This window comes from Lactuca saligna, chromosome 4 (genome assembly GCF_052625555.1).
Source record: "Lactuca saligna cultivar CGN05327 chromosome 4, ASM5262555v1, whole genome shotgun sequence".
Lineage (NCBI taxonomy): Eukaryota > Viridiplantae > Streptophyta > Magnoliopsida > Asterales > Asteraceae > Lactuca > Lactuca saligna.
In genome coordinates this window covers 64,026,242-64,040,722 of record NC_136420.1, presented here as the reverse complement: position 1 = coordinate 64,040,722, position 14,481 = coordinate 64,026,242, and the positions used below count along the sequence as shown (strand labels likewise).

At 33.6% G+C, this 14,481-nt stretch overlaps 2 protein-coding genes across 2 annotated transcripts; both read left to right on the top strand.

The window, feature by feature from the left end:
* Positions 1-2,949: 2,949 nt before the first annotated feature.
* Positions 2,950-5,545, top strand: LOC145042019 (protein IQ-DOMAIN 10-like). The gene is made up of 6 exons (XM_078990309.1): positions 2,950-3,054; positions 3,628-3,726; positions 3,851-4,015; positions 4,274-4,486; positions 4,637-4,750; positions 4,959-5,545. Exons 2-6 carry the CDS (start codon positions 3,652-3,654, stop codon positions 5,250-5,252), a joined length of 861 nt encoding a protein of 286 aa, XP_078846435.1. The 5' UTR covers positions 2,950-3,054; positions 3,628-3,651; the 3' UTR covers positions 5,253-5,545.
* A 5,592-nt stretch (positions 5,546-11,137) lies between these two features.
* Positions 11,138-12,265, top strand: LOC145039685 (uncharacterized). The gene has a single exon (XM_078987707.1). It carries the CDS (start codon positions 11,138-11,140, stop codon positions 12,263-12,265), a length of 1,128 nt encoding a protein of 375 aa, XP_078843833.1.
* Positions 12,266-14,481: the final 2,216 nt, after the last annotated feature.

Sequence of the window (14,481 nt, the reverse complement as noted above, 5' to 3'; positions counted from 1 at the left end):
GTGATAACTAATAAAATATATATTAAAAATTATCATTTATTGAAAAAAATTATCTTCTAATGGTCAACAAAAGTCAACACCAAGATTTTTTTACAACTAATAGCATACATAACAACATATTTACGTATTTGAAATCATTACACAAACTTTAACACTCGTCTAAGCTTAAACTCGGCATGCATTAACATATGTTCCAAATTGACTTCAAATATTTTGTCAAATTGATGATACACTTGTGGTTTATACTTTATAGTTTATACTTTTTTTTTCATTGGTTTCTCTCACACACAGAGAGACACACACAATAAGGGAGGGGCTGTACCTACCACTATTACATACAAGAAACACTACAGAATTTTTTTGTTTAAAAAATATTATCTAATTCGCCCAATTAAGTTGAAACTAAATCAACAATCGAAACACTTTGAAATTGTGCCTTGGTAGCTTAAAGAGAAATGGTGCTCACTTCTATTTATAAAACCTGGAAAATTGGAAATAGCCTTCCTTTGTTACACTACCAATCGAGATACTTAAAAATCTACAAAAATAATAAGTAAACAAGATTTCATTTCCATTTTATACAAAAAAGTCATTCTCCAAGCCTCTTATTTTGAACAAATTTTATAAAACAAACTAGCAAGTTGTAAAATAAAATAAAATTGCAAGTCATAAAATCAAAGCTGGTTCCTTAATTAAACCACTCCAATGTATTTTTTTTCAATTACGATATCTACTAGAAAACCAAAAATAAGATTGAGAGATTTGTTTTTATAAAATAATATTTGCCAGTTCTAGGCTTGGTTGTAGCAAACAAAATAACATTCCAAACATAACCATAAACCATTTAAATCACCATAAACATCTTTTATACGTAGACGTTTTTTGTTCACCATAACTCTTTATGGAGTTATTAATAAGTAATCAAAGCTCCAGGAAAAGACATGGCAAAGAAAACTGAACTTATTTATCATTTTCTACTTTTTCAGCTTCACGTAATAAAGATATGTGTCAACTATTTACCTTTTCAGCCGTTCTAAAAAAGAAAGAAAAAAATATTTACCTTTTCTTAACTATGATGAATGCTTATATAGTTTTTTTTTTTTTTTATTTATTTATTTATTTTTTTTTATTTTTTATATATATATATATACGATTAATTAAAAATAAGAATGTTCATATTAAAACATATATAAACTAAATTATATATATTTTTAATAAACATAACCCCTTTACAATCATTGCTAAACACACACCAGAAAGATGCCTTCATACAACCCACCAACCAAAAACATTATTAATTCACTTTAGTCCCTTCCTTCATTTTCTTTTTAATTTTCTTTTCAATGTAATATATTTGTTACTGCATATCATACATATTAAATGTTCTTGTTTCATTTCATTTTATCTTTTATTTGCTTAGGACAAGAAATTATCTTAAAATTGAAGTCTGTAATATTCGAATCGGAGACAACTCTTAACAATTATGAATACTTAAGTTAATTATAATTATTAGCAATTCATGTAATTTTTTGTTAAAATCAATTTTTATTTCTCTGATACAATCCAACATTTTCGATGATTAATTATCAGTAACCATCAATTCAATCTTATCCAATCCAATATTTTACAAAAAAATATCATTTATAGTTGATTTTTATTTACTTAAGATGATACAAAAATATTCTATCGCAAAAAATTTAGAAGATAGAAACAAAATATAAACCTACAATTTTTAGGATTGCATATGAATGTATATCGGTCTTGTTCTTTATTTAAAGAGATATAAATGCAAATTTTAATGTCTTTAATTTATTTTTAAATAAAACTAATTAAGAACTGATTTCTAAAAGGACATATTATGATTTTTTTTAGTATAAGTCAACTAATGGTTGTATGACATGTGGTAAGATACGAGATGACAAATACGACGAACACAATTTTTTCTCCCAATATGTCATCTAATCTTTATGATTCGGTTATCAAAGTTCATCAATAAATATGGTCTAAATACATATTAATAACATAAAGCATATGAACCGCAGAAAATAATCCATTTTCTAAGAATCTCTAATGATTAATAACAAATTCTTAAATTATTTTGAAATGCTTCCTTTCTCCAAAAAGATATATTTCTTTTATAATAAACGTATTTTTAATCAAAAGTATCTATCACCAAACACACGCAATAATAATCAAGATTCTTTGCACAGTGCTTTTGATTACTAAACCCGGCCAATTGAAAATATAAGCCATCACAATGATTGTCAATTATTTATTTTCCTGTTGGTGTAACCTCTCTAATTCTTTTTTTACTTAATTGTTTGATATGATACTCTTTTAAGTCCAAAGAAAATTGTTAAAATTAGTTTTTTGTAATATAGATAATATCAAGAAGTCTTTGCCGGTGATATAAATATAATAAATAATAAGTGAATTCATTTTAACACATATATTAACAAAATATATGAATATTAACATAATATGTTAAAATAAGGGAGTCGTAGATATGGAGGAGAAACTTGTGACCCAAAAATAACAAAATCATAATTATGTAACGCGATATCAATTATCAAAGTAACAATAGCTTCTTCATGTAATTAAATTCAAAATATTTTATGTTGCAAAATATACGAAAAACTTGAAAATAGACACAATCATTATAACAGTAGCATACGGGATTGAAACAGGACATTGTGTTTCATGTTAGTACTACAAACAAACCATTTATTTAAATCAAAATGTTGAGAAAATTTATGAAAATATCTTAAAATGGAAATCTTCCATTTTTAATGAGACAAAAGGAGTTGTCTTTTTCTTAAAATTTAACAGCTTTGAAGAAGATGAACAGTTGTGGGCCATGGCAAAGATATCCACAGTTTCTTCACACCCACCTTTTTGTTCTTTTTCTGCTTTCCTTCTTCATTATTCTTCCTATTTGTATTACTACCCTTTCCCAAACGCAATATCACCACTCACTCACTTCCTTTATTTTCTTTCAAGAAGTTCTTCATTCACAATCCAAATTTGAAGCTTTTTTTTTTTTTTTTTGCTCTGGTATGTCGCTCTCATGAACACCTTCTCGATTTCTTTTACTAAAAGTTGTTCGATTTCTTCTATTGAATGTATGACGCGTTGACTTTTCAAGTAATTCGACTAGTGTTTGTTAATTTAATTTGTTGCACATAAACATTTTCTGGTTTTTGTTTGTGGGTATTCCGATATTTATCCAAGATTTTCTCTACATTGATATCTCAATTATTGGGTTTTATTTTCCGATAGTCTTTTTTATACGACTTTGCAAGTCAACAGTATTTACTGCAAGAAAGTTACCCTTTTTATTATGATTTCGGGATTTGTGTTTTGACTTGTTATGACTTATGATTTCGTTTACTTGAACAGACGATGCTTTGACTTGAGTAACTTTTAAAATAAGATGCTAATTTTATTGCACGCTTGTTATGGTTTTGTATATTAGATTATTAGTATTCATCAAAGATTTGAAGAACCTTCAATTGTTTGATTATTATGGTGTTTGTTTTAAATAAGATGCTAATTTGTATGATTATTCATGGTTTTGTAATATAATACACACATACATGAAAGTAATTTTCCATTTTTTCTTTTCAGCAAGCACAAAGTATAGCATCAACCATGGGATCAAGTGATTGGTTGAAGAATATAATCAGCTCAAATAAAGCTAGGAAACAAAAAAATAACAAGACAAAGGTATGCAATTTATAAAATTATTTTATACGCCAATTTTTAGCGTAATCTAACCATGTCGTATGGAATTTACAGTTTTAACCTTTTTTGCTTGTGAATATCTTTTCTAACACAGCAATTTTTACAGGATAATTCATTACAAGAAACAAATGGTTTTATTTTAAAATCTCGATCTAAAGAGGAACAAAAAAATATTATTAATGGTGTTGCTAAAGGACGCCGTGTATCTGTTAATCTGCCTGATGAGGATATAGCAGCAATACGGATCCAAACTGCCTTCAGGGGGTTTAAGGTAATTTTACATTTGGCGATTAGTAAAAGTCTAAAATGCCCTTTAGCGGAAATCTTGTGAACCAAAGTCGTAATCTTCTACATTTGTGATGATGATAATACGAAAGTTGGTCGATTAACGTCAAAAAGTCAAAAAAATATTCGTTATATGAACGTAATCTTGTAGAAGTGTAATACAATTTGCTGATGATCTTGAATCTTTTTTCAGGTGATAATTAGACTGATGTTTGACTTGACTTTTTTGTTGTGATATTTTCAGGCGAGAAAGTATTTCTGCAATTTGAAACGATTAGTAAAGTTGCAGATGCTTATGGAAGGCGATTTTGGTAAAAAGCAAACCTCGAATACTTTAAGAAATCTTCAAACATGGAGCAAGATACAAGCCCAGATAAGAACTCGCAGACTGGCTATGGTGGAAGACAGCGGGATCAAGCAGAAGAAGCTTGAGAATCAATTGAGGCTTGATGCTAAGGTATGTGATCTAGAGATAATGCAAATTTTAACACGAAAAAAAAAGTTTGTTTGATTAAAGAAGCCAAATCTTGCCATTTATTCAATAATTTACCATGAAAAGATTCAATATTTTTTGCACTACGAAAATCTAATTGATTTTACTTTGAAGATGGAGTGGAGTGGGAGCTCTCATACGATGGGTGAGGTTCTTGCACGGATGAAACAAAGAGAAGAAGCATCTGTAAAGCGTGAGCGAGCAATGGCATACGCCTTTTCTCATCAGGTAAACTCAAATCACATCCATGTCAGCTTGATTATGCCACGTCAGCAAAATAAATAATGGGTTGATCTATACAAAAGGGAGCCACTTAGCATTGCTATAATCGGTAGATATGTAAAAGTGCAAAACATTAATAAGATGTGATATGAAAGTAAAATGCTATAATTAGAAACTTTGAAAAGCAAATTGCTAACTTTCCATTTATTTGTAGTGGAGGGCAAATTCGAATTCAAATTTAGGCGTAAATGAATCTGATGTGGCGGCATCTAATTGGGGTTGGAGTTGGATGGAGAGATGGATTGCTGCTCGGCCATGGGAAACTCGAGCTCAAGTGGGGTCCACTTTGAAGAAAGTCAATAGTCCACCAAGCAAGAAATCGCCATCAATGAAAAAGTCAAATTCACCTAATGGTAAGAAAGCATCAAGAAATCGAAGGTTATCATACGGGTCAACCGCTAAAGTGGGAGATGCAAAAACAAAGCTTGAAAAGCAAACAACAAAGTAACTCAGATCGGTCGAATTATATAATAGAATCAGCTATTAAGTTGTGGTACTGAATGTCACTTCATCAGTTGCGGGAGTGATGTTGTTATTATGATGGAAAAGGTTAGGAAAGATGGTTGAAATTTTTACATTCTTTTTGTTTGGTGTGGAGTGGTGTGATAGAGGAGTGTTTGTTGACATGAAGTGGAAAAATAAGTACACACTCTCTTTGGAATTTATGAATATTTTGTGATGTATTATTGAGTTATTTGTAATTTATGTTGTAAATAAGTTTAAGAATGCCTTTTGGGCTGATGTTAAGGTGCATGAGTATGGAATCAAAGTATCAAACTCAAGGAGGTGGCAAAGTTCCGAATAAACCAGGAATATTTGAATTTATTCCAATTTGGCTTGCGTATGTAATATTATTTTCAAAACACCTTTTTCGTTATTTGCATAAGTTTGTAAAGCAGTTTGTTGGTTATATAAAGCTTAACGTTGTAAAATATTAACTAATTATCAGAAACTCAAAATGATATGTATCTTGTTGATGTTGATGATAACAATAATAAGAATATTATTAGTTTTTATTAATAGAAAAATAGAAAAACAGAGTTAAAACCAAGTGAAATAAATTAGCACACATCCTTTCTAATAAATGAAAGATTTTTTTGCCATATGTCAATCTCTAATGAGTTTTGACACTTGTTTTTTTGTAATATTTTTTAAATAAATAATATCCACATTTAATTTATGGTTTTTTTCAAATTTTAAATTAAAAAGACACATAATCTTATATATATATATATATATATATATATATATATATATATATATATATATATATATATATATATAAGTATCAAATGTAATAAATATTATAATAAATTGCAATTAATACGTTTCTTCATTCCTTATTTTTATTTTTTTTAAAATGCTTATTATTTAGATTTTAATAATTTATTTTCATTAATCAACACGTGTAACATACGAGTTTTACACCTAGTAATAAATAAATAAAATAACGTTACGACAATTCCAACCATTTTTTAACCAATCAAACTGGTCATCAATTAAATATATACTATGGGTATATTTACATGTTGCACAAGACTAGTATGATGTGATACATGGACAATTTTGTCTTAAAAACAATTTACATGGAAAATATGATATTTCAATGATTTTTAATTAATTATTTATTTGAAGCAACAATATAAAACAAACAACCATCAAATTAGTTTGCTATTGACACCAAAAAATTGAGTCACAACCACTTTTCTTAAAACCCAGTTTGAGTATATTATAAACTATTTGAATAAAAACTATCTTAGTTTACCATTTTTCTTTTGTCTTTTTTCTTTTTTCTTGAATATTTTTTTTTATTTTAAACACATTTTATTTTAATTTTCATTTCTAACACACACACACACATATATATATATATATATATATATATATATATATATATATATATATATATATATATATATATATATATATATATATAAAGAGAGAGATAGATTCAAGTATTCTAACTAATTATTGTGTGTATGTAGAGATGATTGTGGGTCAATCATTCCAAAATGGTAATGTTAGCTATATTTATTTATGGTAATTGTTAAATGAATTAATAACCCCTTCAAATGGAAAATCAATTTCAAATCACCGATTGTTCATCTTTATTAAGGGATTGTTTGATAGTTGCTAACTGAGTTAGAAGTGATTGGGTTAGAAGCTGATTGGGTTAGAAGTTCTGAGTGGGTTAACTTATGACTGGAAATTACCGTTTGATGTTGCATCTGGTTGACTGTGTAAAATGACTATATTACCCTTAAATAACATTTTCTATAATTTTTCCTTTACCACATTACATTTTTTATAAAAACATTCAAAATAATTAAATCGATGTAATTTACAAACATTCTTTAAAAATTATGCATATATATAAACATACAAGAAAATGACTTGCATTTATTCAATTCAATGTTTAAGGTTTGGTCTATTCACCTGTAAATGTTTACCTTTGAGACATAATCTTGAAAAAAAGATTTAGCATTAAATTATATCCAAAATATTTTTCGAACATAATCCATAGCCCCAAGTTTAAGAACCAAACATATTGGATTAGGAAAACCCAAAAACGGTCGGATAAACATTAATGACAAAAATAGTGGGTTTTGAGCACTACATCAATCCTATGGTGTACATGCAAACCCTAAAGCTTTTGGATCTTGTTTGTCTAATGAACATGCAATAATCATCCAACGCTCATAAACCCTAGATCTAGCATATATATAATCGAAATTAACATAATAAAACATATCTAGATGATTACCTCTTGAACAATGACTTGATTCTTCTTGTCTTAGAGCTTAGAGTCACAAGTGTCACTCCTATAATGACTTATAAACACCACAAGCAAGAGGATAATATTGGAAAGAGGGGAGGAGCACCAAAACCGTCCAAGATCTCTACAAGAAAGCTTAGCCACGTTTTTGGGAGCCCTAGGGGTCTATTTATACTTGTGTAGGCTGCTAGGGTTTCAGGAGAAACCCTAATTCTCTGCTTAGGCCTTAAGCAACCCATAGAACCTTTCTAGAAGGCCCTTTAAAGTTTGCATAATAATTTGGTTCCAAAAATTAAAATAAACATAAATTTTAAATCACATGTGAAGAAGTAACAAAACAAGATTTAAGAAAAACCATTGCAAGTCGTGATATTTTGTGTTCTTCTTTCCTATCTTCCTCCTTAAGTCTAATAATATCATCACATATCCAAATACAAGTGAGACTTGAACCCTAAATAACTCACACACTTAATATCACATTCCTAAATTTACACGTTTCATCCAAAAAGAAACTTAAACTTTCAACATTACCATTGGACCATATGTTTTTTGTTGGATGGTATAATATAAGAACAACAAAGGTTAATGTTAGACTAGAGGGTGTGGCTGTGGTTTGGGGCCGCGGTTTGTGCCACCTCAGCCGCGCACACCGCCCCCAGGCTGCAGTTCTGTGCGGTTTTGGCCGCAGTGTGGTAGTCCATGGCCACACTCCCTTTTCTCTTTCTCCTCTTTTACTTACACACTCTCTTCTCTCAACCAATTATCTTTTCTCTCTCCTAACCTTTTTCTCACTTCCTCATTGCAGTTTTTAGTTGATGAAATAAGAAAAAAATCTGAGTTGGTGTCTACGTGGCATAGGAGGGAGTGCGGTTTTGGTGGCACCACTCCCTCCAGCCTTACTAATGAGAAAAATGTTTTTTTTTTAATAAAACATCATTATTCTTTAGAAGTATAATAAATGAGTTCTATTTGTTGATAAAATACCATTTAAATAATAATATTTTTTGAACAAAAAATTTTAGTTGCTTAACTTTTGATATCATTTTTAAGAACTTGTATTTATGACAAAAAAAAAAAACAATTTTTTTTACACAGTCGGGCAAAATTTACAAAATAAAACAAAAAAAATGTAGAATTATAAGCATGGAGGTGTTGAGGGGGACAAAGTGGACAACTGTACAAAACCAAATTTTTTTATTATATTATATTATAATAAAAATAAAAAAATTATAATAACGATAACGTCTTTTTTTTTTCTTGCTCGTCCTAAACCTTTAAAGATATTTAATTTTTCAGAAACGACCTTATTAAAAAAAAACAAAAGAAAATACAACATGACATAATACAAGCTTGAAATTTTTTAAAAATCCAACAAACACGTAGGCACCAATGCAAAACAAGTTTTACAACAAGACAACCAATGAAAACAAACTTTTTCCTTTGGGAAAATGGAACTCCAAATACATAATTCCAACCCACCATAGAACAACAACGGACTTTGAAATTTAAATGACATTGAAAACTATTTTATTAAAAATTATCAATCATCATTAACCATCAGATTGTGCAACCCCCCCCCCCCCCCCCCCCCCCGGCTCACGTTAAAAAAATAGTCTATTACTCATTTATAACATCAATATGTGATAAAATTGCATATTATTTATAATTTATTATACAATTATGGAAAACTTAGCGAAAATTTAATAAGAATATTTAATTTAGTATCTTTATGAATTAATTTGCTTTTCTCTACTTAAAGAGTTAAATCATGGCCCTTGTAGACTAGGAGCCGAAGAGTCATGGCTATCGGAGAGTGGACAGAAGTCCGGCAAAGAAGAAGAAGACACCAGGAAGATCATAACTTAACCAAGAGCATGGCAACATCATTCTTTTTCCAAAACTTTCCTGAAGATTGGGACGAGAAGGCTCTGTGGCAAACATTCCAAAGGTACGGAACAATAGTGGATCTCTACCTAGCCAGGAAGAGGAATATCAAGAACAAGAGGTTTGGTTTCGTTAGATTCATTAGAATAGAGAATATCTCAGAATTTGAAAGAAAACTAAACGGAATCTGGATAGGAAACTACAAGCTAAGAGTCAATTTAGCTAGATTCCAACGTAAAAGCACAGCAAACCTCCGCTCTACTATGCCCCCCAACGGTCACGGTCAAACTAAGCAACCCTATGGCTACCCCCATCTTCACTCATTCCAACCCAATAATCAAGATGCACAGAAGTGTACCAAAAGCTATGCAGAGGTGGTTGCAGGAGATAAACTGCCAAAAGAAACTACAAATCCAACCCCAATCAGGATGACATCCTTTGAGGAAACGAGAGAATTCATGAAACGGGCACTAGTTGGCAAAGTGGAAAATTTCCAAGCTCTAATGAATGTGAGAGCTTTTCCGGAGGTTGAAGAATGCCCTACTGTAGTAATGAGATATTTGGGAGGATTAAAAATGCTCGTGGAATTCGAAAGTGAAGCTGCAAAGTCCAAGTTCTTAGTGGACGGAAGGCAAATCTGGAAACCTTGGTTCAAGACGATGTATAATTGGAACCCAAAAGAAAATTTTAACGTAAGAATAGCTTCCATAATGATTTTCGGAGTCCCTCAACATGCATGGTGTGAGGAAGCTTTCTCGGTCATTGCAAGAAAATGGGGCACTGTAATAATACCGGAGGAATGTGCAACTGATAATCCAAGTATGGTGTTTGGTCGGGTAGGGATCCTAACATCGCACCCAAATCTAATCAACCAGTCAATAACTATCTCGGTGGATGAATCTCCTTTCTCCATAACAGTTTTGGAAGACCTCCTTGAGTCTACAAGGCTAAGTCCGGTGGTTGCTAGCAATGAGTTCGCCCTCAGTCCTAACTCAAGCCCTAAGTGGTTCGAGAACCCGTATTGGGAGGACCTCCATGAGTCGAGCGTCGAAGACATCGCAGAAGAAGGAGAAATCAATAGCTCTGATGACGAAGACTTCGTCTGCTCCCCAGTTCAGGATACTAACAATAGGTTCCTCTCAAAGTCGCCGGTGATACACTCTCGGGAAGATAAAGAAAAGTCTCCGGTGAACAATAACTGCTCTCACAACTCCCAAGGTTCTCCGCGTAATCCAAGAAGCCCGGATGCGGCTAGAGAGGAAAACAAGGAGCCGCTTGATCACATGGGGAATTTCTCTCCTCAGTCGCTCCAAAATTCGGGTTCGCTCCAAAATAATACAACAATTGGAAAAGAAGCCCAATCCAAGTCTCCTAATGGCCCAACTCAAGAAGGATCCACATCCTTAATTAGCCCAAGACAAAAATCGCCAGTAAAAATGTAATCAGATAGATTTAAACTCAGATCCCGTATCCTCTGATAACGTAATCCCTCTTTTATCCCAAAATCAACATGATTCCCAAAACACTCATCAGGTCGGGATCGAGAAATCAAACACCGAGGACGAAGTGTCACAGACAATTGAAATCGGAGAAAGGATTGGTTTTCAAGTGCAAGGGTTCGAAGACCAGATCAAGGAAATTATCAAGACAAGGCGAATCACAATCATTGATCAATGAATATAGTTTCGTTAAACTGCAGAGGGGTTGGTTGTGAGGTAAAACGAGATTGGATCAAGAATATTAGGAGAGACAATAAAGTTTTTCTCTTAGGTCTACAGGAAACAAAATTAGTGGAGATTAAAGGGTGTCTTGACAGATCCATATGGGGTGATTCCAACTTTCAATGTGAAGTTTCTGATCCTGTTGGTCTCTCGGGTGGTATCGCAACAATTTGGAACCCCAATCAATTCAAATTATCTGAGGCTATCTTCGGATATGGCTATCTGTTAACCAAAGGGGAATGGATCCCATCCAAAACAGAATACTCTTTCGTAAACGTGTATGCCCCAAACGACCCTGGTCGTAGGAAACTCTTATGGGCTGAGTTAGAAAATATCCTGAACGCACATAGCAATTCCAGGTGGGTGATTTTTGGCGATTTCAACGAAGTTCGCTCAGAATGTGAAAGGCTAGGTTCAAGTTTCTGCATTTCATCAGCAAATCACTTCAACAACTTTATCTCAAATGCAGGTCTGATTGACCTCCAAATGGGGGGTAGGCGTTTCACATACATGAGCTCCGATGGCGGTAAACATAGTAAGCTGGACCGGTTCTTAGTCTCCTACAATACCATCTACGAGTGGCCCCATCTGCAGGTCACCGTACTCCCCCGCCTCTATTCCGATCACTGCCCAATCCTGCTCTCTTCACCAATATGTGACTATGGCCCGCCCCCATTCCGTTTTTTCAACTCATGGCTTCAAGATGAATCTCTTGATAAGGTTGTAGTTGTAGGTTGGACTTTCGAACCTTCAATAAGATTTTTCGCATCTCTCTCCCCTATATCTGTTGTTGCTGGTAAATTGAAGAACACAAAGGGCAAAATAAAAGATTGGAGGAAATCAAAAAATGTAGAGGCCAACATGAAGCGTCAGGATCTTATAGAAAAAATAAATAAAATCGATTTAGAGGCAGAAGGTGGTGTGGCTAATCCAAATTTGATGGAGCTAAGAAAGCACCTTCATAAAGAATTGTTGGAAATTGAATCCAAGAGGATCAGCGACCTCAAGCAAAAGGCGAGATGTAAATGGGCCCTGGAAGGAGATGAAAATTCAGGTTTTTTTTCATGGTCTAGTAAATAAAAACCTGCGATCACAACGCATTCCTGACATCAATATAAATGGATTCTGGAAATCAAACCCGGTGGAAGTGAAAGAAGAGGCTATCAAACACTTTTCTGCAAAATTTAAAGAATCAAAGCCATGCAGACCCTCCTTTACGAGTCTTAAATTTAAAAAATTGCCGCCAGAGAATAGTTTGGAACTTGAAGCCCCAATTAGTTTTGCGGAAGTTCGATCTGCTGTGTGGATGTGTGGGTCAGATAAATCCCCTGGCCCTGATGGATTTTAATTCGCATTTTTAAAGAAATATTGGGAAGTAATTGGTGGAGACATATACATGGCGGTAAAAGACCTTGAAAGATCAGGAACCATCAACAAAGGCTGCAATTCCTCATTCATCACACTAGTCCCAAAAACTACTGATCCCAACACCTTCGATGACTACCGTCCAATAAGTCTCTTAGGGAGCCTGTATAAAATCATCGCCAAAGTTCTAGCAGAATGTCTGAAGAAGGCTATCCCTTTAGTCATTAGCGATACTCAAACAGCCTTCATCAAAGATCGCTATATCCTTGATGGGCCTTTGATTGTTAATGAAGTTATATCTTGGCTCCGGAAAAACAAGGCTAAGGCTTTCCTTCTTAAAATCGACTTTGAAAAGGCATTTGATTGCCTTAACTGGGGCTTCCTAGATTCGGTAATGGCACAAATGGAATTTGGGGGTAAATGGAGAAGCTGGATTCAGGGTTGTTTATCTTCAGCTAGAGCTTCAGTAATTATAAACGGTTCAGCAACCAAGGAATTCAATATGGAAAGGGGAATCCCCCAGGGAGACCCGCTATCTCCCTTCCTCTTTATCTTGGCCGCTGAAGGTTTAAACGTTGCCATGGAAGAAGCTGTAGATCACAGGATATTCAAAGGTATTTCTCTCCCAAGATCGGGTCCAGTCCTGTCCCATCTACAATATGCAGACGACGTGATTTTCCTAGGGGCTTGGTCCATTTCAAATGCTAAGAACCTAATTAGAATTTTACGTTGTTTTGAATTATCTTCCGGTCTTAAAATTAATATGTCGAAGAGCAAAATTCATGGGATTGGGGTCAACAACCTCGAAATTGTATTACTAGCCAGGAGTATATATTGCTCGGTTGGGAGCTTTCCCTTCTCATACTTGGGAATGCCGGTGGGGGCTGCAATGTCTCGAGTATCACAGTGGAGTTCTATCTTAAACAAATTTCAATCTAGATTGTCAAAATGGAAAGCTTCATCTCTCTCTTTCGGTGGAAGGTTAACGCTATGTAAAGCCGTTCTTGGTAGTCTTGGAACATATTTGTTCTCCCTATATAAAGCCCCTGTAAAGATCATTGGTACATTGGAAAGTTATAGAAGAAGGTTCTTTTGGGGAGGTTCAACCGACAAAAACAAAATGTCATGGATTGCATGGGATAAGGTCTTGGCTAGTGCTGTCGATGGGGGTCTTGGGGTCGGGAGCTTGAAAGCCCAAAACCTCGCTCTATTAGGGAAATGGTGGTGGCGGTTCAAGTCAAACAATAATAACAGAAATATATGGAAAAGAGGGGGGCTTCAATGCTCCATCAAGGGCAAGGAGAAAAGGTTTTTGCTCGGGCACCATTGTAAATCTGCATTCCGACCTATCAAAACTCGGTATTGACCTTAAAAATCTGTTCTCGATCCAAAGTGAAGGCAGGTTCTGGAAGCTGGGGTTCTCAGGAATATTCACAGTAGCCTCTCTGAGAACACATATAGATAACAATATCCTGCCAAAATCAAGCAACTGTTGGATCTGGAACCACTTGGTTCCCCGAAAAGTAAACATTTTAGCTTGGAGAGTTAATCACGGTAGATTACCAACCAAAGAGAATTTGTTTAATTTAGGAATCGGTTCCAACCCTCTTTGCACCCTATGCAATCAGCATGCCGAATCCGAGAGTCATCTATTCACTACTTGCGCAGTTTCATTAAAAGTATGGAGTGAAGTTGCAACTTGGTGGCATCGGTTTCCACCAGGTTTCCAGTCGGTTAAAGATCTTCTCCACTGCAAAGCAAATGTTCAATCTAATGGCGATTTCGGTTTAATTCATGAAGCTGTGGCTTTGGTCTTTATCTGGGTTATTTGGAGCTTTAGAAACAAAATGGCTTATTCAGACAAGCACATCTCTCCTTCCTGTCTCATAAACGATATCCAGACCTTATCGTATTTATGGATAAAAGTTAGA

Excerpts from the sequence above, each read along its gene's own strand:
- LOC145039685 (XM_078987707.1), top strand. The coding sequence starts at position 11,138 with ATGAATATAGTTTCGTTAAACTGCAGAGGGGTTGGTTGTGAGGTAAAA.
- LOC145042019 (XM_078990309.1), top strand. The coding sequence starts at position 3,652 with ATGGGATCAAGTGATTGGTTGAAGAATATAATCAGCTCAAATAAAGCT. Across the intron at positions 4,016-4,273 it reads CTGCCTTCAGGGGGTTTAAG|GCGAGAAAGTATTTCTGCAA; the intron begins GTAATTTTACAT and ends TGATATTTTCAG. Across the intron at positions 4,487-4,636 it reads AATTGAGGCTTGATGCTAAG|ATGGAGTGGAGTGGGAGCTC; the intron begins GTATGTGATCTA and ends TTTACTTTGAAG.